The sequence below is a fragment of the Ovis aries genome, chromosome 3 (genome assembly GCF_016772045.2).
Source record: "Ovis aries strain OAR_USU_Benz2616 breed Rambouillet chromosome 3, ARS-UI_Ramb_v3.0, whole genome shotgun sequence".
Taxonomy (NCBI): Eukaryota; Metazoa; Chordata; class Mammalia; order Artiodactyla; family Bovidae; genus Ovis; species Ovis aries.
In genome coordinates, this window is record NC_056056.1 from 33,345,456 (window position 1) to 33,370,337 (window position 24,882).

The window sequence follows — 24,882 nt, forward strand, 5'->3', positions numbered from 1 at the left end:
AGACTGACACAAAATGAAAAAATCAAATGGTAGGATAATGTATGAAATAATGATACTGAGGAAAGTCACTTAAAGGGAATCCATGCAAACAGTAAAAGAAATTTCCTATCAAATAATGGAAAACCCAAAAAAGTTGGGAAATTGTTGAGAAATGGAATTAAAACTTAATGAAACCTAGTTTGTTTTGTCTTGTATTTGACAAAATTTAAATAATTTTAATTTTTGGTTACTTTTTGCAGTTGAGAGAAAGAATCTAATGTTGGAAAGGTGGTTGGCATACTTTTTCTGATAAAATTATGTGAATAAAATCCTTGAATCTTTTGACTTTTACAGTATGAACATTGAAAGTCATTAAAAACGTGTAATAGTCTTACTTGTTTCTTCAAGAGACTCTTAACGCTTTGTTCATATAATTTTAATTTTAGGTCCACTTCTCTCTGCTTATCTGTTGATCAGTTAGCTGTTCCTTTGTCAGTGACTTAGCAGTTCTTCCCTATCGTTTTTAAAAATTTCATGTATTTATTTTTGTTTGTACTGGGTCTTCGTTGTGAAGTGTGGGCTTCTCATCGTGGCTTCTCTTGTGTGGATGGGCTCTAGGTGTGCAGGCCCAGCAGTTGCTGTGTGCAGCTTGAGGGCACGTGGGGTTCAGTTGTGGCAGCACCACAGGCTCAGTTGCGGCTCATGGGCCCAGAGTGTGTGGGCTCATTAGCTGTGGTGCCCAGGCTTAGTTGCGCATGGCATCTGTAATCTTCCCGGTCCAGAGATCGAAACCTTGTCCTCTGTATTGGCAGGCAGGTTCCTATCTACTGTGCCACCAGGGAACTCCTTCCCTGTCGTCACAGTGCATCTTTTACTAGATTTCCAGTCTCTCTTTATAGCTAAATCACACTGTATTATTATTGGAACATCTAGTCAGAGACATAACAAGGATGTCTGTGTGATGGCTGAGAGGTAGATGATAGTAAGTTGTCTATTTATTAGTATTTTCATGTTATATCTAGCTTTTTACAACCTTGTGACTTGAAATCTAGATAAGGAAGACTTCTGTGGGGATGTATGGAATCACTGAGCAGAAGCATTTATCACAGTGTGGCATGTGGGATGTTTTAGGAAATGTAAAGGGTAAATAAGAGGGTGCTCCTTTCAGGCAATTTGAAGTTAATGCTTTCTATATTGTTATTATAGTTGTTACTCTCTATCTGATTTAGAAATAGTTAATTTTAACAGGTTAGAAGTAGAAGGCTTAAAAAAAAAAAAAGTAGAATGCTTTGTTTTTAGCAGTCCTACAGCCCTCTAAATAGAAAAACAATTTCTTATTTGTTCTATGCTTTCAGTGAAAGATAACCAAGATAACCAATTAATGGGAGGTTGATATAAACCAGTATGAGTTAGAAATGGGCTTGAACTTAGATTTGTGCCTGTCATCATCATTTTGTAGCACAAAGAGAAGAAGAAAGAGCAATTGGTAAAAGTTACGGAGTGGAGAGATTGAGTTGAGTGACTGAATGAGTCCTGGGATTTTTAAACTAATTCCAGAGACTCTAAACTGAAATACTTGCTTTGTTCTGCTCTGTAGTAATCTTTTGGTAGTATAGCAGTGCTGTGTTGTGCCTAGTTGCTCAGTCGTGTATAACTCTTTTCGACCCCGTGGACTACAGCCCGCCAGGCTCCTGTGTCCATGGGGATTCTCCAGGCAAGAATACTGGAGTGGGTTGCCATGCCCTCCTCCAGGGGATCTTCCCAACCCAGGGATCAAACCCAGATCTCCAGCATTGCAGGTGGATTTTTTACTATCAGAGCCACCAGGGAAGCCCAGTATAGTAGTAGACAAAACTTTATACTGGAGACAGAAAAATAGCTTGGTTAACAATTAAATTTTTTAAATAGGCAAATAACTTCATCTCTTGGCCTTCATTTCTTGTCTGTAATAAAAGTAATACGATCTAACACTTAGGCTAGCTAACATGCTTGAAACTGTACTAAGGGGTTTACTTGGGTTGTCTTTTCAGTTCTTATGTTAGCATTGTTCAAGAGATGGTTTGTGGAGTCCTACATATAGAGAAATAGCCGTGTCCCAGAAGTAATGCCTCTGTGAGAGAGCAAAGCAACATTTCTTCAAGAGATTTGAAGGAAAGTGACTTAAAGGCAAAAAAATACGCATACTCGGAGAAGGCAATGGCACCCCACTCCAGTACTCTTGCCAGGAAAATCCCATGGATGGAGGAGCCTGGTAGGCTGCAGTCCATGGGGTCACAAAGAGTCAGACACGACTGAGCGACTTCCCTTTCACTTTTCACTTTCATGCATTGGAGAAGGAAATGGCAACCCACTCCATTGTTCTTGCCTGGAGAATCCCAGGGACGGGGGAGCCTGGTGGGCTGCCGTCTATGGGGTCGCACAGTCAGACACGACTGAAGCGACTTAGCAGCAGCAGCAGCAGCAACAAGGACTTCCTGGTGGCTCAGTGGTAAAGAATCTACCTGCCAGCGCAGGAGACACAGGTTCGATCTGTGATCCAGGAAGATCTTACATGCTGCGGAGCCACTAAGCTGGTGTGTCACAACTACCGAATTCCATGTGCCCTAGAGTCCATGCTCTGCAACTAGAGAAGCTACTGCAGTGAGAAGCCTGCGCACTGCACCAGAGAGTAGCCCCTGCTCACCACAACTAAGAAAAGCCCATGCAGCAACAGAGACTCAGCACAGCCAAAAAAAAAAGGAACGGTCAAGTGAAAGGCTGTGGTAGTGGTAGTGTTTATATTGATGGATCCTGAGGACTTAGTCTTTCCACCTTTTCTTTGTCATCTGTCACCTTTGATAACAGTGTATGATTGGCCCTATAGAGAAGGGAGGACCATTGCTCTAATTTCTTGCACTAATTTCCAGTCATGTTGGACTCTTTGCGACCCCATGGACTATACAGTCCATGGAATTCTCCAGGCAAGATTACTGGAGTGGGCAGCCTTTCCCTTCTCCAGGGGATCTTCCCAACCCAGGGATGGAACCCAGGTCTCCCACATTGCAGGTGGATTCTTTAGCAGCTAAACCACAAGGGAAGCCCAAGAATACTGGAGTGGGTAGCCTATCCCTTCTTCAGTGGATCTTCCCGACCCAGGAATCAAACTGGGGTCTCCTGCATTGCAGGTGGATTCTTTACCAACTGAGCTATCAGGGAAGCTCAGTTTCTTGCACAGGCATTCTGTAAGTTACAGATTTTATTTATCAAAGTAAACAATGGAAGCAATGGCATTCATAGTTAAGAGCACGGATGTTGAGATGTAAATGTTAGATAAAACAAAATTAGTAGCAAAAGCGAAGGATCCCTGGGAGGAATAATAAGTTGGGGCAAAAGGCAGAGGTTCTTCTCCCACATTTGTTGGGAGTGGAAACTGAGACTAACTTGGAGGTCTTGAAGAGACAGGCCTGGTTCTAAATTTTGAAGCAGCTCCATGCAGCAGTGTGAGAGTATAGGCTTCCTGGAGGATAGAAGAAAAAAAGCGCCAAGATGAGATAATTGAAAGTAGAATATTGCTAAGGAACTAGAGAACATTATGCTTAAATTTTACTAGTACATCTCCCCCCGACCCCGCCTGCCCCCCCCCGCCCCGCCCACATCAAAACTCCTAACAAGCCGTGTCTCCTAAATTGTTAAGTGCCAAAAGTAGAAGTGTCCTTTATTTTCTAGTAAAGAGTCCTCATCTTCTCCATTAAGTCATTTGTTACCTGGTACCATTTGAAGATCCTTCCCACCCACCTCCTGCTTCTCTGTTGGAATGAAATGGTTTTGTGCTTTGGCTGGCAGTGTCCTGAGTGGATCAGCACCGATTTAGTTTGTTTAAGCAGATGTTTTGTCTCTCTGATAAAAACGCCAGAGAAGAGGTTGCTTGAAAGATTTTTTTGGTTTGAATTTTAAGACCAAAAAAGAGAAAACATTAAAAAAAAAAAACTCTCATCTGAAAGCTAGATGGGAGGAGAACATAAAGATTTGGGGAAGTCAAGTAAACAAGAAGGAGTTTAAAGTGGCTGTGTTTTCTTTAATACAGAGTAAAAAAGTGCCATTGCAAAGCATTATTTTGACCAAATAACAAGTCGTCATGATGTTGTGTAGAGAGTAATAAGCATTATGCATTAATAAGTTTGAAACAGTTAATCAACAAGTCCTAGATTCTAAAGATTTGATGGCCTTTAAAGATAGTATATGAACTCATTTTAGTGGTATAGAAACACTTTAAAAAATTTATATATTTGTTTGGTTCCATTGGGTCTTTATTGTGGCTTGTGGGATCTTGAAGTTGCACCATATAGGATCTAGTTCCCTGACCAAGGATCGAACTCTGGGCTCCCTGTATTGGGAGCTCAGAATCTCAGTCACTGGACCATCAGGGAAGCCCTGTAAACACTTTTAATGCATGAAAAGTTGTGAAACTGAAGTCGCTCAGTCGTGTCCAACTCTTTGCGACCCCATGGACTGTAGCCTGCCAGGCTTCTCTGTCCATGGGATTTTCCAGGCAAGAGTACTGGAGTGGATTGCCATTTCCTTCTCCAGGGGATCTTCCCAACCCGGGTCTCCCGCATTGTAGACAGGCACTTTACCGGCTGAGCCAAATATCCATAAAAGAGAAAGGAAGGTAGAATGCAGCGAAGGACTAGAAGAAAGTGAGCAAACTCTGGAAAAGTTGAGAACAAAATTGCTGACTTGAGTTGCTGCTGCCTGTACAGTTTGGTCTGGATCAAGGAAAATAAGATAAGGGCAGAACAAAAAGGATAGTTTGCTGACTAGTGGTGGAGAAGGCTGAAACTGGGTAGCTGTGCTTAGTTGCTCAGTCCTGTCCGACTTTGCAGGACATGTTTAAAACCAATAGAAAAGCTTAATTGAAGGCTTTTTATGTGCCATCCTAGACTTTTTACACATTTAACCCTTGTGTAATCCTCATAACATATTGGCAATGGAAGTTTTAATAATTGTTGTGGATGGGGGAAACAGGTCTAGAGAGGTTAAAGTTTCAGCCAGTGCAACACAGCTAATGCATGGCAGTCAGATAACACATTTGTCTGACTCCTTCATCACTTTGGTCCATACTGCATTTCTTTATTCCTAAGGCAAGTACACTGTCAGCCTTACACTTTTGCTTCCTGATGTGTAGTGTATAACCTGATATGATTTATGATATTACAATCAGAATATGATTGTAGTAGTTTTATAAGGATCATGATAGTTGAGGAAGAGCTTTTGATGCTGTGGTGAAATAATTTATGAAGATAAATTTGGAGACTACTGCATTCTGGAAAGTGCCTCCAAAATTTTGAGTAGTGTCTCTACCCTTTGTTTCCTTCCATTACTTAAATCAGCAGGTATTTAGTGTGAGTACACAGGACTAAGGTGACTTTTGAGGTGTTTTGTTCACATACATGTGACCTGACAGCTGGCTTGTACTCTTAAGGACTCATATCCTAGAACAATGCCAGCTTTTAATAACAGAGAAGAATGGTAAATAAATATGCCTGTGAAATATGTGTATGTTTATAATTCTGCATCAGTATTGCTGTTGGCTAGATCTAGGATAATAAAGAACAATTTTCTTTTTAATAATTATATAATGAAAGAAAGCTAATTAGGAAATCAGGTGCAAATCCAGATTACTTTAGCTTTGTTTCTTCAGTCTGTAGTATCAGAATGCCAGTATATTCATAATGGAGATATGTGAGAAATATTATCTGTCACGGGTAGAGAAAGAATAATACCTGAATTGTTTTTGAACTTTGTAATAAACTCCTTTTATGGTGTATCATCTTTGATTTTAAAATATTAGCTCAAATACTTTACTTTCAGCCTTAGCAAGTTTTCAGTAAATAAAAATCGGCCCTAAAACCTGGAAAGAATGATAGCGTGGTACACTAGTACTATAAATTACAACCTAGGAAACAGTCGAATTGAGGGGGTGGGAGAGTGGGGTGGAGCGGGGCGGGGCGGGTATTGGGGCAGAGGCTTTGAATTCCCTGAGATTCTACTTCACATTTTGTATGTGTGCACATTGGTGTGCGGTCACAGGCAAGGGAGCCATGATTTTCATTAGGTTCTCAGATGGTTTGGAACATACCCCCCAAAAGATTAAGGACTGCTTTAGTCTTTAGAAGACAATAGGATTGTTGAGAACTTTTACTTTGGGACATTACAGAGTAATTTATGGCTACCAGATTAGCTCTCTGGCCATAAATAAATAGGAACCTGAACAAAACACATAAAACAACTGTTTTTGGAAATTTTGTAACAGTCTAGGCAGGACTGCATTCCCTGAGAGAAGGGAAATAACAGTCGCTCCTGGAATCTCCCAGGCTTTCTTTCTGAAACTAGATTCCAGTTAGACTCTAAGAAGGGTGAGGCAGTTTTGTTGAGAGGAGGAGACGGAAGTCAGAGAATACAGACTGGGGAGGTTGGCATTTGCAGGGGTGATTACCATAGATTGAGTTACAGGACAGTGAGATACAGAGATAACGCGGAGAGTTCCTTTGACTCTGGCTGGAACTCTGTAGGCTGGGCAAAAGAACAACTATTAGAGGAAGGACAATTGCCAGAGACTTGCTAGAATATTGGGACTTCACGTTTGGTTGGGAGACATTTCTAGTTTTGACCAGCCAGAATGGAGAGACTTTGTTGAATATCAGAACCATTTGAGAGAGTCCCCAGCAACGGCACTCTTTAAGGATAGAGTCAAAGTAACTTGAGAAGAGGCCACTCAAGCTCCACCTTAAAACTGAGCTGAAAAATAGGCCTCAGAAGGATTCAGCTGAGTCTCAACTAATTTAGCTGAACAAATTCAACATTTAAGGAATCCATATATTAATAAATAGAAAACATTCAGCATCTCATCCAGAATTACTAGACCTATGAAGAAATAGAATGTAACCCTTAACTAGGAGAAAAATCAGTTGATGGAAACAGACCCAGAAGTGACAGAGATGATGAATTTTTAAGATGGAGCTAAGTTAAGGACTTGAAAGGAAGCATGAACACAAGAGAAATGTCACAAGTAAAAAACTCCTAGAACAGAAAAACGTAGTATTGGAAGAGAAAAATTCAGCTGATGGGCTTAACAGCATATTAAAAGAAAAAAAGACACTGCAGAAGAAAAAAATCAGTGTAAGGTAATAGGAACTGTCCAAAATGAAGCACAGGGGGAAATGTCTGGGGCAAAAGAGCCTCAGTGACATGTGGGACATTATCATCAGGTGGTCTCATATATGTGCATTTGGAGTCCATCCGGAAGGGAGGTAGGGATGCTGTGGTTGCAGAAAAAGTATTTGAAGAAATTAGTGGCTAGAAATTTTCCAAATACCTATGAAAACTTAAATCCCGAAGATGTTATAAAACTAGGTAGGATAAGTATAAAGGCACACTGAGACACATCAGTGGCTAAAAACCAGTTACAAAGAAAAACCTCAAGAGAAGCCAGAGAGGGGAAAAAGACCATATTATACTTGCAAAAGAACAAAGATTAGAGCAAATGTTGATTTGTCATTAAACAATGTAAGCCAGCAAATGAGCAACATAACCACACAGAAGGAAGAAAAAGATAATCAAAATGCCTATTCTGATTTGATATTGTAAGACTAAAGATAAAAAGAACTGTAAGTGTGTATTTTAGTGTATCTGATTTCTAAAAAGGGTATGGGTTAGCAAGTCAGAAACTAAGATTGAACATATCAGTAAATATATTTTAGATAATGAGAGCCAGGTTTCTAATTGTTAAAAAGGTTACAGGTAAGGAAGGAAGAAGACTAGAAGGAACTCTGATGTTGAATTGGAATCAGAACTATCAGTATAAACTGATGGTCTTAATTGTAGATGCATTATGATGGTTGTGGAAATGCGGATGTATGTGTATGCATGGTTTAGCATACATGAATATGTTTTCTCTGTCCTGTGGAAATGCCTAGAAGAAGCAGTGATGTGCCAGTAGCAGTGAGCATATCTAGTGCCCAAATCTTGGCCTCTTCGTTCAGTTTTTCAACAAAGGGAACCAAGGCTCATAAAAGAACTGACTGATCCCAGAACTGGGTTATAGGAAATCCAAGATGATCCTAGAGCTGCCAGAAAACAAAGATGTGCTCAGAAAAGGATGGGAAACATCAAAAGGATGTAAGAATCAACTTGAAAGAGCTTCTGATATCCAAAGTTGGAATCAAATAATTTTAGTATTGCATTATTATCAGTAGAATAAAACATCCATTAGTCCATATTGGTATGTGTACCAACAAACAAATGGTAGGTAAGTAGAAGGGACAAATTGTAAGTGAAGAATCCCAATTAGTAAGTATAGAACAATGACTGAAACAAAATCACTCATAAGCGAATACTGCAGTAATAATTGTCACAGGCCATCCAGTGATAGAAGGTAAAGTCAGTGGGTGAAGGTATGATGAGAAACATTTGCATAGTCTCAAAAGATACTATTGACTACAATTTCTCTAAGAAATTATTGATTACAAAGAGAAAAACAGTAAATTGAGAGTGAGAGAGATTTTTGTGGATACCACTCGTACCAAGTTATTAAGGTTAATGTCACAGAAAGATATCCATAATATATACCTCTTGATATAATGAACCAAGAAAGGCAGAACATTATATCTGTCGTGTTTTTGTGGTATTCTTATCAAAAACAATGTAAAACCTTACTCAATTATGAGGAGAGAGCAGACAAACCCAAATTGAGGGAGACTGCTACTAAAATCTGACCAGTATTCTTCAAAAGTGTCAAGGTCATGAAAGACAAAAGACTGAGTAACTGTCATAGATTGGAGGAGGCTAGGGACACATGACAGCTAAATTTAGAGTGGGAACCTGGATTGGATCCTGGAGTACAATGGCATCAGTTGAAAAAAAAAGGAAAAAGGCTGGTGGATTAGAACTGTAGTTATATATTAATTGCTTTGTACCAGTGTTACTTATTTTTGATGCATATACTATGGTTATATAAGTGTCAACATTAGAAGAAGCTGCATGAAACGTATAGGTAAACTCTGAGCTATTCTTGTAACTTTTTTGTAAAATAATTTCAAAATAAAATGTTTCTTAAATCTGTAGTTTACCCAAAATGGGGGAAAAGAGTTGTAGAAACAGAGAAAGCCAGAAGACAATAGGATTACATAGTTTTTTCCTTTCAAGTTAGAATTCAGTCCTAACAAAAATAATCTTTAAAAACTGAAGCCAAAATAAAGACACTTTCCAGACAAAAGCTGAGAGAATTTCTTCTCAGCAATCTTGAACTATTAAAAATGTTAAAAAGTTTTTCAGGCTGAAGAAAATCATTCATCTACACAAAGGAATGAGATTAAGAAATGATAAATATGTGGGAAATATGCAATACCTTTTTCTTAAATTTTGATTTCTTTCAAAGACAGTTGGCTATCTAATGCAAAAATTTTTTATGTTTTGTAGGATTCATATTTAGGGAAATGTGGACGTGTAACACATAGAAGAGAAACATTTTTTAAATAGTCCAGTCATAGGAGGAAGGGGCTTCCCTGGTGGCTCAGTGGTAAAGAATCTGCCTGCAATGCAGGAGATGTGTGTTCAGTCCCTGGGTAAGGAAGATATAGAGAAAAATGGCAACCCACTCCAGTATTATTGCCTGGGAAATTCCATGGACAGGGGAGCCTGGTGGGCTATAGTTCATGGGGTTGCAAAAGAGTCGGACACAACTTAGCAACTAAACAATAGGAGAAAGGGGAAGTGTACTTCTGTATTAATACTAGAAGTGGTATAATACTGTTTGAAGGTAGACTGTCCTGAGTTAAAAATGTGTATTATAAATTGCTAGCATAACCATTTTAAAAAATTGTTGTTCATTCACTAAGTTGTGTCCAACTCTGCAACCCCATGAACTGCATGCAGCACACCAGGCTTCCCTGTCCTTCACTATTTCCCCGAGTTTGCTCAGATTCATGTCCCTTGAGTCAGTGATGCCATCCAACCATCTCTTTCTCTGTTGCCCCCTTCTCCTGCCTCAATCTTTCCCAGCATCAGAGTCTTTTCTAGTGAGTTGGCTCTTCACATGAAGTGACCAAAGGATTGGATCTTCAGCTTCAGCATCGGTCCTTCCAATGAGTATTCAGGGTTGATTTTCTTGGTTTTGATCTCCCTGCTGTCCAAGAAACTCTGAAGGGTCTTCTGTAGCACATAGTTCAAAAACATCCATTTTTTGGTGCTCAGCCTTTATAATTCAGCTCTCACATTCATACATGATTACTTTAAAAACCATAGCTTTGACTGTATGGACATTTGTCAGCAAAGTGATGTCTCTGCTTTTTAAAATGCTGTCTAGGTTTGTCATAACTTTTCTTCCAAGGAGCAAGCGTCTTTTAATTTCATGGCTGCAGTCACCATCTGCAGTGATTTTGGAGCCCAAGAAAATAAAATTGCCACTGATTCCATTTTTCTACCATCTGTTTGCCATGAAGTGATGAGACCAGATGCCATGATCTTAGTTTTTTGAATGTTGAGTTTTAGGATGTAGAAAAATTGAATGCTCCTATATTGCTAGTGGAAATATAAAATGGTTCAGCTGCTGTGGAAAACAGTGGTTCCTCAGAAAGTTAAACCTAAAATTACCACATGACCTAGAAATTCCACTCCTTATGTATAACCCAAAGATTTCAAAACAGGTACTGGTATATATACGTGTACATGCATATTCATGGGTATTCTTTACCAAGGCCAAAAAGGAGGACGTGGTCAAATGTCATTCACCAGATGAGTGGATAAGCGATTTATGATCTATATGCATGTAGTGGAATATTACTCAGTCATAAAAAGTGATGGGGTACTGATACATGTGACAAGTGGATGGACCTTGGAAATATGCTAACTGAAAGAAGCCAGACACCAAAGGTCACATGTTACATATATGCTTTCTTTCATATGAAATACCCAAAAGAGACAAATCTACAGAGACAGAATGCAGACGGGTGGTTTCCGGGGGAGTGGGGGCTGGGGTAATGGAAAGCCAGTACTTAATGGGTATGGAGTTTCTTTCTGAAATGATAAAAGTGTTTTAGAACTGGATAGAGGTTCTGCGGCACAATATTGTGAATATACTGGATCATTCACTTTAAAATGGTAAATTTTATGTTAACGTGAATTTTACCTTGATAGAAAAATGGCTGAGTGTGTATGGCCTAGAGTTAAACAGACGTGGAATTGAGTCCTGGTTTTTACCATCTGTTAATTCTGTGACCTTTAGTAAATTACTGTTAAGTTTTCTTCTCTGTAAAGTAGGCATATTGGGGACATTCCTTGGTAGTCTAGTGGTTAGGACCCTTACTTCCAGGGGCCAGGTGCGATCCCTGGTTGGGGAACAAGATCCTGAAAGCTGTGTCACATGGCCAAAACGAAATTTAAAAAAAATAGGATTTAGTACTTTATCAGGATTTTTGTTAATATTAAATGAAATATTACATGTGAAATGCTTAGAATATTTAATAATTATCTAGTAAACATTAGTGTTAATTGATTTTTCTTTTGCTGCTGCTATTGGTTTTGATTTTATTCTCCATTGGTAGACTGGAAATAATAGTATGGACTAGAATTGTTCTGATGGTTTAATGAGATATTCATGCAAAGGGCTTTAAAAAGTACCTAGTGTGTTGTAAATTTTCAGAGTGTATACTAAGCTATTACTATTAAATGAAAGGATCTTAGAGGGAACTTTTATGCATTCTGCATTTTCATATTTGCATCCTGATAAAGAAGCTAATGTGCATATTGGAAAATAGCCTTTTCAAAATTTGTGCTGTTATGACTAGTGAAGTGAAGTCGCTCAGTCGTGTCCGACTCTGCGATCCCATGGACTGTAGTCTACCAGGCTTCTCTGTCCGTGGGATTTTCCAGGCAAGAGTACTGGAGTGGGTTATGACTGGACTTGGTCTTATATCAGATTAAGCTACATTCAAAGGATTACAGGTGTGCAATTCTTATTTCCTTTCCTGGTGTGGTGAAAACTCTTGATTTTCACTTGTAAAAACCATAGATACTGATTATTTAGCTATAAGTTGTTAAACTTCTGTTGTCTGGAGTTTATTATATAGGTTATTTCTACTTGCATTACCATTGGTGTGTCATCAGAAGCCAAGCTTTGGAGAACTACTCTTTATAGTGACTAGAAGTTGCAGTTATTTTTCTTACCATTGGATGGTGCTTCTATAGCATCATTAAAGCAAATGTTTTAGCTGATACTTTCTCACTTTCCTGAGCAACTGAAAATTGATAAATGAGCTAGACTGTGATAAATTGAAATACCCGTTTGAACTGGATCCCAGGAATCTGTAAAAAGCAAGGATTTCCTCTAGTATGTTTTTACGTAAGCAAAACCTGGAGATAAATCTCTGGTTGAATCAAACCCTATGATTCTGTGGTAATTTAAGAAATGATAGTGTTGCAGGAGAGTATGATTCTTCCTGGCAAAATCTTAAAGGATGATAGGTTTTCCTAGCTTCCCTTGGCATCTGAGCTATCAGTTCTGCTCTGATCAAATTGTATCAAAAACTTTTCTGTTTTGTCCTCAAGTGTAGGTTTTTCCAGCCTATGTTTGGGGGTGTGGAATGTGCGTGACAAAGGTATTAGAAAAGTGCACAGTTGTAAAAGTTGTGTTTGAGAGTGACTGTTAGAAAACTGGAGGGAATAAGACAGTAGGGGTGGCTTGGGGCCGTGCTAGAAATTCAGTGATCAAGCTGGAGTGCTTGCACAGTAGAGAGAACATTTGTAAACATACTTCCTCCTCTGTTAACCTAATTTTTATTTCTGTTAATGTAATAAATACTTGCAGAGTTTTAGAAGTTACATAGTAGTTCAAGACCGGTGACAACAGCAGCGGCGATAAATCCTTGCCCCATGCTCACTTGTGTGTTAACCTTTCCCAAACATTTTTTGATCTGGTCTTGTGATATTCAACCCCATATTCCACTTAAAAAAAAAAAAAGCCAATTTGAGAAATTTTCTCTTGTTATGAAATGTGAGAAGTAAATTCTCGAATAGTATGAGACATTGTTGGCACCTCCCCCTTTATCTTCTCGGATAGTTCTAACACATGTGAACTGCTAAGCCAGGCAGTGTACTATACTTGCATTTCCTTTCTTGGACAGCTTTCTGTTGTCACTGTAGCTTGCAGTCCCTTCATTGTTACATTTGCTTAGATTTCAAGGGACTGTTCATACTTTATCCCAGACTCTGCAACAGAATTACCAGACCCTCTGAATTCTTCTTTTCATTTAAATTTCAGTCATACCATTTCATTCCCTTCCATCTTAGGAGGCATATCTCTTGGACCCTTTCTCTGCATTTTGTCTTGTTTTCTGTCGTCATTCTCTTCTGAACTGGTGGCTTCTCTTGGCCAGTTTGAACTGCCCTTTACATCAATCTTTTTTTCCCTCTGGCCATGCTATGCAGCTTTCAGGAACTTAGTTCCCAGACCAGGGATTGAACCTAGGCCATGGTAGTGAAACCGTCGAACTGTCGGAATTCCCTCCATCACTCTTTTTGCTGGATTTCTTTTCTTCCTATTCTTGGTAAAGCAACCTCTTCTTGTAACTGTTTTAGAAAATACATGGGAGCTAAATATTTTGAGATCTTTCATGTTTGGAGATACCTTTATTTTACTCTCTTATCTGATTTTGGCTGGATATAGATTAAAGATACTTTTTATTTACCTTTTTGTATTCTGGATTCTAGTGTTGTTGAGTTGTTCAGAGTTGTTGTTTTTGATTATTTAATATGGCCTAGTTTGTTTCACTAAGCTTTTGTATATATTATTCCTGAAATTTAGCCCTGAAATTTCGTGATGGTATGACTTGGCATAGATACTATTTTATTCATTATGCTGGGCGCTTGGTGAGCCTTTCAGTCTCGGATTCCTTTGCCTCTGTCATTGCATAGGGTCTTTGTTGCTGTGCGGGCTTTTCTCTAGTTGTGGTGAGTGAGGGCTACTCTCTAGTTGTGGTGCACAGGCTTCTCTATGTGCTGGCTTCCCTTGTTGCAGAGCATGGGCTATAGGGGGCTTGGGCTTCAGTAGTTGTGGCCTTTGAGCTCTAGAGCACAGACTCAGTAGTCATACTGCACTGGCTTAGTTGCTCCGAGGCATGTGGGATCTTCCAGGATCAGGGATTGAACCCGTGTCTCCTGCGTCAGCAGGCGGATTCTTACCATTGAGCCACCAGGGAAGTCCTTTCTTGAATTTCTTGAGTTAGATGTCAGCCTCCTGGTTTGATCTTCTGCCTTGTCATGCATGTCTCCCATATATTCCATTCTTTGTCATTTTATTGTATTTTCTGGGAGATCTCATTTTTCCCTTACAGCCTTTCTGTTGAATATATTATTTCTGCCTTTTTAATTTCCGGGAGTTTGGATTCTAGTTCGGATTTCTGTTCCTTCCTCCCCACTTCCTTCCCTTCCGTCTTGTTCTGAGAAGATAAAAGGAACTATATCTTTTCCTCTGCATTGCTCCCGTTTCCTCCAGGTTTCCTCTTTTGTTTGCTTGTTATATTTCATTGGGTTACTTGGATTGTTCAGTCATGTTCAGAGTTGGTCTTGACAACCAGGTCATTTTAGGATTTTTTTTTTTTTTCCCAGTAATTCCCAGAGAAACAAAAATACAGGCTGTAGACATAGTTTGAGGTTTATAAATGTCAGACAGATGGCTCTTTTTTCCTTTTGATTGGGTGTAGGAAACAAATTGAAAGGGCTGAGCTGAAGATTTAGTTGGTAAAAAGAGCGAGACAGGTCCTTGGGGATCTATAATACTTTTGCATCATGTACTTTGAAACTCTGTGTTACTAGATGCATCAGTTCAGTTCAGTCGCTCAGTCGTGTCCGACTCTTTGCGACCCCATGAATCGCAGCACGCCAGGCCTCCCTGTCCATCACCAACTCCTGGAGTTCACTCAGACTCACGTCCATTGAGTCAGTGATGCCATCCAGCCATCTCATCCTCTGTCGTCCCCTTCTCCTCCTGCCCCCAATCCCTCCCAGCATCAGAGTCTTTTCCAATGAGTCAACTCTTCGCATGAGGTGGCCAAAGTACTGGAACTTCAGCTTTAGCATCATTCCTTCCAAAGAAATCCCAGGGCTGATCTCCTTCAGAATGGACTGGTTGGATCTCCTTGCAGTCCAAGGGACTAGATGCATAAACATATAATATTTTTATGCCTTCTAATTCATTGACATGTTAATCATTATGAAATGACCCTGTATATCCCTGGTAGTACTCTTTTCTGCAAGTTATTGAAGGTGATGGTTTTTTGCTAATAAGGAAACATCTTTTTATTCTTTTGCATTAACATATTAGATATTAAAATTTTCTTTCAATTTCCTAATTGTAAAAAAGCTATGTAATTCTTTCTTTTCTATCTTGGATCTTACTTATGTTTTAAATTGGGCACTTTGCTCAAAATTGCATACATAGTGAACTTCCAGAACCAAACATTTTGAAAGTGTGTTTTTATGCCAATAAAATTTAGTATAGCCACATTCAGAGCCATAGATACAATTTACCTTTTTTTTTTCCCTGTGTTGTAGGAATAGACTTTAAGATCAAAACAGTTGAATTACAAGGAAAGAAGATCAAGCTACAGATATGGTAAGTGATTCTAATTTACTTACTTTATGTAGTAGAATGCCAAGTTTCCTGAAGTTTAGACAGTGAAATCCTTCCTTGTCAACTGTTTAATTCTAGGAGACTTCCCTTTCCAAGCCAATAGTCAGGTGACCTTTCAGTGATGTTTATTTATTTATTTTTAAAAAATTTATTCTATTTTAGTTTTTAATATAAATTTATTTATTTTAATTTGAGGCTAATCACTTTACAATATTGTATTGGTTTTGCCATACATCAACATGAATCTGCCACGGATGTACACGTGTTCCCCATCCTGAACCCCCCTCCCACCTCAGTGATGTTTAAAAAAAGAATTGTCATGGGCTTTGGAGTCCATGAGAGCTGACTTGAGTGTTTTACCTTTTCCACTTATAGTGTGAACTTGAGTAAGTTACATACCACCTTGAGGCCCTTACATCTTCACATGTAAAGTGGAGATAATATCATTTATCTTAAAAGATTGTTACAAGGATTACATGAAGTAATCTATGTAATGCCTTTAGCACAGTACTTGGCTCATAAACACCATATAAAAATTAATCTTTTTTTTTGGTTTAGAGGATCTTAAGCTAAAATATTTGTTTTCTTTAGTGTGTATAAATCTTTATAGGCTTTAGCATCATTTTCATTAGTTTGTATAGGGTTTGACCCATTGAAGTACAAAAAAACTCTTTAAATTTGCATTCAAGTATGTATCATAGACTTTAAAATTATAATATCTGTATTTTTCAGTGAATGTTTGGTGTTCACAATGACCTGTGAGATGTATATTATTCCTCCCCCCCCCCCCCAACAGCCTTGTTGAAGTATAACTAGTATACAGTAAACCACCCATATTACAGTTTGGTAAGCTTTGAAATATGTATAAATCTGTGAAACCATCACCACAATCAAGATAACCAACATATCCATCACCTCAGGAGTTTCCTCAAACTTCTTAATAATCTCTCCCTCCTGCCTATCCCTGGCTCCCAGGCAACCACTCTCTGCTTTCTGTCACTATAGACCAGTTCCCGTTTTCTACTACTATATATAAATGGAATCATATAATGTGTTACTTTTCTTTGTCTTTTTGAGAAGGAGGAGTCTGGCTTCTTTACTCAGCATAATTATTTTGAAAGCTTTCAATGATTTTATGTGTAGCAGTAAGTTCATTGCTTTTTATTGCTAAGTTGTATTCTGTTGTTAAGATACACAACGACAACTTTATTCACCATAAAGCTGCTACAAATGCTTCCTTTTCTCTTGAATTACTCCTATTTTATAGATAAGGAAATGGAGGCATTTTGAAATAGTTTCAGGAAATAGTTTTGTGGGTTTTTTTTTTTTTTAATGAAAAACTATTTCAAAATAGTTTAAACAAAGGTCTTACAGCATGTTAATAGCAGAGCTGGGAGGCATTACATCCTCTGAATGTAGGGTTGGGAGTGACATTCTTAATTGCAGTACTGCCTCTTCTAAATAGTAGTTTGTCGATTGATTTTGTCACTGTTTCCAGTAACCGTCATTCTTCTTTCTTCATTTCCAGTCAACAGTTGTGTTAAATTTGAACTCATGTTATCTTTGGTAGTTGGGATTCCCTAGTGACTCAGAGGGTAAAGCATCTGCCCTAAATGTGGGAGACCCAGGTTCCATCCCTGGGTCGGGAAAATCCCCTGGAGAAGGAAATGACAACCCGTTCCAGTACTCTTGCCTAGAATATTCCATGGATGGAGGAGCCTGGTGGGCTATATAGTCTGTGGGGTCGCAGAGAGTCAGACGTGACTGAACAACTTCACTTGTTCACTGTCTTTGGTAGTTACTGTAATCAGATCTGTCGTGGAATGGTTATGAGAATTGGTGGTCCGTGTAAAGCTCTTGGAGCAATCTCCAGTGCATAATTCGAGAAATCAGGTATTATTTGGGGATCTCCCATGATGAGTTTAGAACCCTAAAAGTAGTAACATATTTGAGTAGAGGAACAAGCTAACAAATTGCAAAGTCATAGTTGGAGAGTTAGAAGGAGAATTAGGAGAGGACATTGTCTCAGAATCCAAAAGATAGTTTCAAAAGTTAGGCATAATTAGAAGTGGTATATGTCTAATCAGGATGTCTTCATTAGCTGATCATGTAATTAGATGTCCAATCTTTATAACATCTTTCAAATTTAATACAAATGTTTTTAAAGATTAGAAAGCATTTCCTAAATTTAATAGTTCGCTGAAGCCCAGTCCACTTGATCACTGTTGTTTTGTTTTTCTTTCTTTTCTTCTCTTTAGCTAGGAAATAATTCAGCAAATGAAATGTCTCATATACAATTTCATTATAGTTAAAATGATCTCAAGGGAAAAGATGTCAGTTATTTAGTATTCTGAATTTCAACCAGCCCCTCCCATCCTCCTTTATTCTTAGCCTCGGGTCTTATTCAGACCATGTCCCTACAAAACATTTGTCTTTCAAGCCCTCTCTGAAGCTCTGCCACACTGATTGGCTCTCTTCTTAACTGTATCCCCTCTATACAGGGGATACAATTAGTGTTTAAGCTAATAATTTTCAAACTTTGTGACAATAGTAAAGATACATATTACATTGTGACTCAGTATGCATATGTGTGTGTGTGTGTGTATGTATGTAGCAGAAGCACACGCCTGTGTGTGTTTTTCCTCATGCGTGTATCAGACCTTGCTTTGCTAAATGTGCTGTTTCTCCTCTGCACTGTGTCCTCCACAAACCTTCCCTGCTGTTTCTTGACTCGTGACTGGAAACATTTTCCCCTCCCCTCACCATTTTAGTCTCTAGCTATTAGAAGTGTAACATATTAACTAATACTTGGTCTTAAAAAGAGCCTTCCTCAGAAGACGCATTTTTGAAATAGTCTTCCAGTCTAGCTTTCAAGATTAATATAGAAAAGATTACTACTGTTTCTATAAGACTCAAGTATAGCACAGAAGTGATAACATTTATAATTTAGAGTTGTTAAATTTTTTACAAAATTTTAATAGAACCTCTGTTTCCTTCCAAACACTTTGTTTTTTGTTTTTTTTTTTTTTTATTTTAGTTTTTTATTTTTTAAATTTTAAAATCTTTAATTCTTACATGCATTCCCAAACATGAACCCCCCTCCCACCTCCCTCCCCATAACATCTTTCTGGGTCATCCCCATGCACCAGCCCCAAGCATGCTGCATCCTGCGTCAGACATAGACTGGCGATTCAATTCACATGATAGTATACATGTTAGAATGTCATTCTCCCAAATCACCCCACCCTCTCCCTCTCCCTCTGAGTCCAAAAGTCCGTTATACACATCTGTGTCTCCTTCCAAACACTTTGGAAGGAAAGTTTGCTGTAGTTTAGATTGTCATGTATACAGCTGACTGCTTTTAATTTGAACTTCCATTTGCTTATAAAGACCAGAAATGAGTTGACTGGTTAAAATTTGTGCTTAATATAAGAGGTTAGCATTATGCCAGCTGATTTTGTTTCTTTGCTTGAGTTGACGTGCTTGTTAATATTCCAGGGAAGAAAAAAAAGTCTTGCAGCTCTAGGTTAAAAGATCTGGGATATGCACAGTGTTTCAAGAAGGCTTTTAGTGTGAAAAACCCCATTACTCATAATTTATAACGGTTCTAAAAATTCAAAAGGCTATTCTCAACTTAAATGCTTTGCTTCAAAATGCTGTGCTACAAAAAAAGCACAGTGATTTTTATCTCTTTAGTTTGAATGAATATATTCAGGTTCTTGTTTCAGCATGAAAAATTGTTCTGTGATTGAATATTTGTTTTGGAAACTGTCTTTAGACTGTGCTGCTAAAGCTGTGTCTTATTTTTCTTACTTGAGTGATCTTCACTTCTTGCTTTCTTTCCAGGAATCTTTCAGTTTAACTGTTGCATAAGGGTCTCACCTGTCCTGCACAAGTGTGTGGGCCTAAAATTAGCTTGTTTGGCTGATAGAGAAGCAGCTGGGGCTTTTTAAATCCTGGATCTCTAGAAAGTTTCTACTGAAGTATCTTTGACTAACTACATTTTCCAGAGTAGTGAGGAAAACAGTTACAGTGAGTTACTTCAAATCTGCCTTTTTTCTCTCTCTTTTCTTTTCCTTTTTGTTAATTGTTGAGGGAAGGGAGGTGTCAGAAATGTTTGCCACTGTCAACATCTATATCTTGTACCAGCAACACATTTTAGCATCAACACAGTTACCAGAAACCAGTAGTATCATATTGTAGAGGAATTAACCATTTACCTACATGAAGTGTCAGATACATGGAAGTCATCTTTGAGTCTTCCTATTCCCTTAGCCCCAGCTTTCAAGTTAGCAAGTCTTACTTATCCTGTCTCTAAAATATGTCTGGAATCCAAATATAGTTTGCTGTCTCCATTGCTATCCCTGGTCCTCCATTACCTCTTTGGACCATTGCAGTAGGCTTTTAATATTCGAACAAGTCCTTACTTCTCCTTTGGCCTTCTTCCAGTACTTTTCCCAAGTAATAGCCTTGGTAACCTTTTTGAAATACAAATATGATCATGATTGTCATTCTTTCCTCTATTTATAGCCATTTTGACTTTCCATTGTATTTCAAATGAAAACCAAAGTTCCAAGTTCCTTTCCACAGTTTACAGAGGAGGCCCCTGCCCATTGTTCCAACCTCATTTTTTGCTCCTCGTGTGTATAGTCTCTACCCTCAGGTGATCTCCTTTCAGTTCCATGAACACAGCAAGCGCTTTTCTGGCCTTTGTACATATCTTGTAGATCCCTGTTTAACCCACCCAACTGTAGCTAGACTAAGCATTCCGAAGTACCACTCCGTTCCAGAGGCTTCTCATTTCAACAAATTTTAAAATTCCAGGTTCTGGCTACAGCCCTTTCTGACTTTCCATCTCTTACCAGTTCTGCTCCAGCCACTGTGGCCATTTTTTCCTGTCTGCAGGAAATGTGTTCCCATCTTCAGGCCCTTGTAATTCACCTGTTCCTTCTGCTTGGAATGCTTTTCATCAGATCTTTGTGATGCTGCTGTCTCTCATTCAATCTCAGTTCATTGTTACCCTCTGAGAGAGGCCCTGCTTGATACTAGCTAAAGCCACCCCAGTCCTTTAGGTGGCTGCTGCTGCTGCTAAGTCACTTCAGTCATGTCCGACTCTGTGCGACCCCATAGACGGCAGCCCACCAGGCTCCCCCGTCCCTGGGATTCTCCAGGCAAGAACACTGGAGTGGGTTGCCATTTCCTTCTCCAATGCATGAAAGTGAAAAGTGAAAGTGACGTCGCTCAGTCGTGTCCGACTCTTAGCGACCCCATGGACTGCAGCCCACCAGGCTTCTCCATCCATGGGATTTTCCAGGCAAGAGTACTGGAGTGGGGTGCCATTGCCTTGTCCGTCCTTTAGGCTAGGGGTCCCCAATCCCCCTGACATTGGTCTGTGGCCTGTTAGGAACTGGGCTGCACAGCAAGAAGGGATCAGTGGGTGGTTGAGCAAGGGAAACTTCATCTGTATTTTCAGCGGCTCCCCATTGTATGCATCCTGAGCTCTGCCTCCTGTTAGATCAGTGACGGCATTAGGTTCTCATAGGAGCACAGACCCTACTGTGAAATGCACGTGCAAGGGATCTAGGTTCCCTGCTCCTTATGAGAATCATCCCCAAACCAATCCCACTCCACATCACCCCCAGTCCATGGAAAAATTGTCTTCCATGAAACCTGTCCCTGGTTCCAAAAAAGATTGGTGGCCGCTGCTTTAGGCATGATCACACTTATCTTAGTTTATCTTTGTCATAGCATTTTTTAGTATCTAAATTTACCACATTTAAAAACTGTGTTCATTCTTATTCCCCCCACTAGAATATCAGCTTTTTAAAGGTAGGGATCCCATCTGTCTGATTTGTGGCTATATAACCACTCCCTAGAACAGAGCCTAGCAGATACAGATGCTGAATACGTATTTGTTGACTGAATGACTGATGGATTTCTGTTCATACTTCACTTCTCACTCAACCTTCAGCATCACCTCTAGAGAGAGGACTGCCCTGATTATACTATCTAGATTTCTTCCTCCCTCCCCTTTATGTCATTCTTGATCGTTCCACCCTGTTTACCTTGTTAGCATTTGTCACAATTTGGAATCATATATATTACTTATTGCTTTCCCCCACTGGAATGTAATCTCTGCAAGGGCAGTTATCAGGCTTTGTTTGACTTTTGACCTTTTTTGGAAGATAAAGATGAGCATAATTTCAACTCATGGTATTTTGGGTGTAGAGAAGTTGCGTATCAGTGAGGAAATCCAAGTCTTGTTAAAATAAAACTCAGTGTGGACTTTCCTGGTGTACCAGTGGTAAAGAATCCATGGTCTGGGATGATCTCACATGCCTCGGGCAACTAAGCCCATTCACCACAACTCTTGAGCCTGTGGTCTAGAGCCTGGGAACCCCAACAAGAGAAACCACTGCAATGAGAAGCGTGTGCACCACAATTAGAGTAGTCCCCGCTTGCCGCAACTAGAGAAAGCTGATGCACGGCAATGAAGACCCAGCACAGTCGTAAGTAGGTAAAAAATTAAAAAAAAAAAAAAAACCTCAATGTGAGAAATTTAGCATCTTAATTTTTAAAGTAAAGAATAGCTTCATTATGTTACCAAAAACATAAAGTCATGAAATTTGAAGTCTCTGCTTTTCCAAACAGGTTAGTGTTGTCTCTGGGCTGTTCTAGTGCTGTTAGTGCCCATACCAAAAATAACTGTCATAATAGCATCCAGAGGACACAGCTTCCTTGACCCTATGTGTGGGTCTAAACTATTAAGGAAATATGCTATTTTCGTTCTAGGAATGTATCACTCCTTTCATTATGTGTCAATGGGAAAAAATAGGGTTTTATAATAGTCTCTTAGGTGTACACCTCTTACTTTATGTAAAGGAAATTATATTGCCATTGATTAATAAGTTCAAAAACCTGTTTATACTACATAGGCAGAGAAGAAAAAAATTTTAATAGAGGAAAACTGAGTGGTTTTTGAAAACAGGCTTAAAAAACCCTGTAATATGGGACATAAAAAGATAACGTGAACATGCACAATGTATAATTGCTCTTCAGATAAGAAAACCCTGCTTTTGGTGATTGGAGTCAACTAGTCTTTAGACCTGAGTATATGTGTGTATGTAAACCTAAAAATAATTTGACTGTGAATTAGCAGCTGTGACTATTTGTTCCTCTGGGCAAAGGGTCACAATTAGCATAGAGGTAGTGAGACAGGGTCTATCTAGTTTGAAATAAGTTGTTGATTGCCGTAACAGTTGTTAGGGCTGGTATTAGGATCCAGGAAAAGGATAATTTTAAAAGACTTGGCAAGGAGAGCATATTAAAAAGAAGGAAGATAGGATGGAAGAAGTTTTGGAAAATGGAAGAGACAAAAATCAGAGAACAGATGGAGTAGTATGCAATTAATCAAAACAAAAACTCTGAACTTGAATAATGAGTATTTTTTTGGAGGGGCCATTAATATTTCAGTATCTTTTATATTAGTATTTCATAACTAAGGATTATAACATAAAATTTCCTGTCTAGGTGCCACTGGTTTAAATTTAGCTCAGTAGTTTTGACATAATATTGAGGTAATGGAAGTAAAAAATTGTGGCATAAGAATGTATATAAATACATAAATACAAATTCTTATGTGTGTAGTCTCTTAGTGGTCTAACCTAATTCTAGGATATAACATAGAAGAACTGATTGCATGTCTATTTGATGGTTTTCTTAAATGATATATAATTTATCTGTTTTGATTAAATTACATTTGGGGGGCAGTTTTTTTTTTTAATAAATACTGTGTATTCTACAGTGAACAAGACAAATCTCTGATGGGACCTACCTTTTAGAGGTCATGGGCGGCAGTAAATAAATCTATAATAAGTGCTTTGCAGAGAAGTGAAGTAAAGTAAGGAGATAGATTGGAGAGATACTGGAAGACTATTTAAATTGGAGGACAGAGAAGACTTCTGATAAGGTGATGGTTAAAATGCAAAGATGAGTTGTCAACCGTGTTGTGTGTGCCCTTGTGAGCATAGCCAATACGGAAGCTGCCAGGTGAGACCAAGCTTGTGAATTTGGGGACATGAAAAAATGTGGCTCAAGCTATCAGGAAAAAGAGTGCCTCAAAATTTGAGGGTCTGGTGAAAAGTGTAAATTCTGTTAACACTTCGTAAACTTCAGGGCAAGGGTTTTGGAATTGGTTGTGGTTATAATGAATTGTCATTTGTATGTTCAGTTTATATTTTAAACTGTCATGTTTTCCACTTGTTTTGTTGTGACTTTGAAGCATAATTCACATACCTTACAGTTCACCCATTTAAAATGTAAAGTTAGTTTTTTAGTAATTTTCCAAGGTATATTCACCATCATCACAATTTTAGAATGTTTTTATACTTCTAGAAAGAAACCCACACCTTTTAGCAGCTTCTTCCCATCCTATCCAAACCATCTTCAGTTGGGGCAACCACTAATCTCTGTAGACTCCTATTCTGCATGTTTCATTTAAGCAAGATTAATTAATCAAAACTATATCATCTGTTCAAATGCAAAACTATGAGACTTTGAGAAGAAAACAGGAGAAAATCTTTGGGAACTAAGATTAGGTGAAGGGTAGATACAACACTATAAACCACAATCCATAAAGATTTAAAAATTAATAAATTGGACTTCAACAAAATTTAAAATTTTTGGTCTACCAAAGACCCTGTCAAAAGAATGAAGAAACTCGTTATAGATCTGGAGAAAATAATTCTAAATCAAATATCTGACAAAGAACTTTTATGTAAAAAGAACTCTCAACACTCAGTAGTTTAAAAAGAAGAAAGAAGTAGGCAAACCATCCAATTAGAAGACACACAAAAGACACAAACAGACATTTTACTGGAGAGGATGTATGGATGACAGTTAGTTACATGAAAAAATGTATAACATCGATTAGTCATCAGTTCAGTCCAGTTGCTCAGTCGTGTCCAGCTCTTCGCAACCCCATGGACTGCAGCACACCAGGCTTCCCTGTCCATCACCAACTCCCAGAGCTTGCTCAGTCTTATGTCCATCGAGTCGGTGATGCCATCCAACCATCTCATCCTCTGTCGTCCCCTTCTCCTCCCGATTTCAATCATTCCTAGCATCAGGGTCTTTTCCAATGAGTCAGTTTTTCGCATCAGGTGGCCAGAGTATTGGAGTTTCAGCTTCAGCATCAGCCCTTCCAATGAATATTCAGGACTTATTTCCTTTAGGATGGA

The 24,882-nt window shown here is 38.7% G+C and overlaps 1 protein-coding gene across 2 annotated transcripts in view; it reads left to right on the plus strand.

Moving 5' to 3' along the window:
* The window catches only part of RAB10 (RAB10, member RAS oncogene family), a 62,592-nt gene that overhangs the window by 27,102 nt on the left and 10,608 nt on the right, over positions 1-24,882 (plus strand). For both annotated transcript variants that reach the window (NM_001161861.1, XM_060411580.1), the window contains 1 exon segment: positions 15,565-15,625. In NM_001161861.1, the coding sequence (NP_001155333.1) occupies positions 15,565-15,625 (61 nt within the window).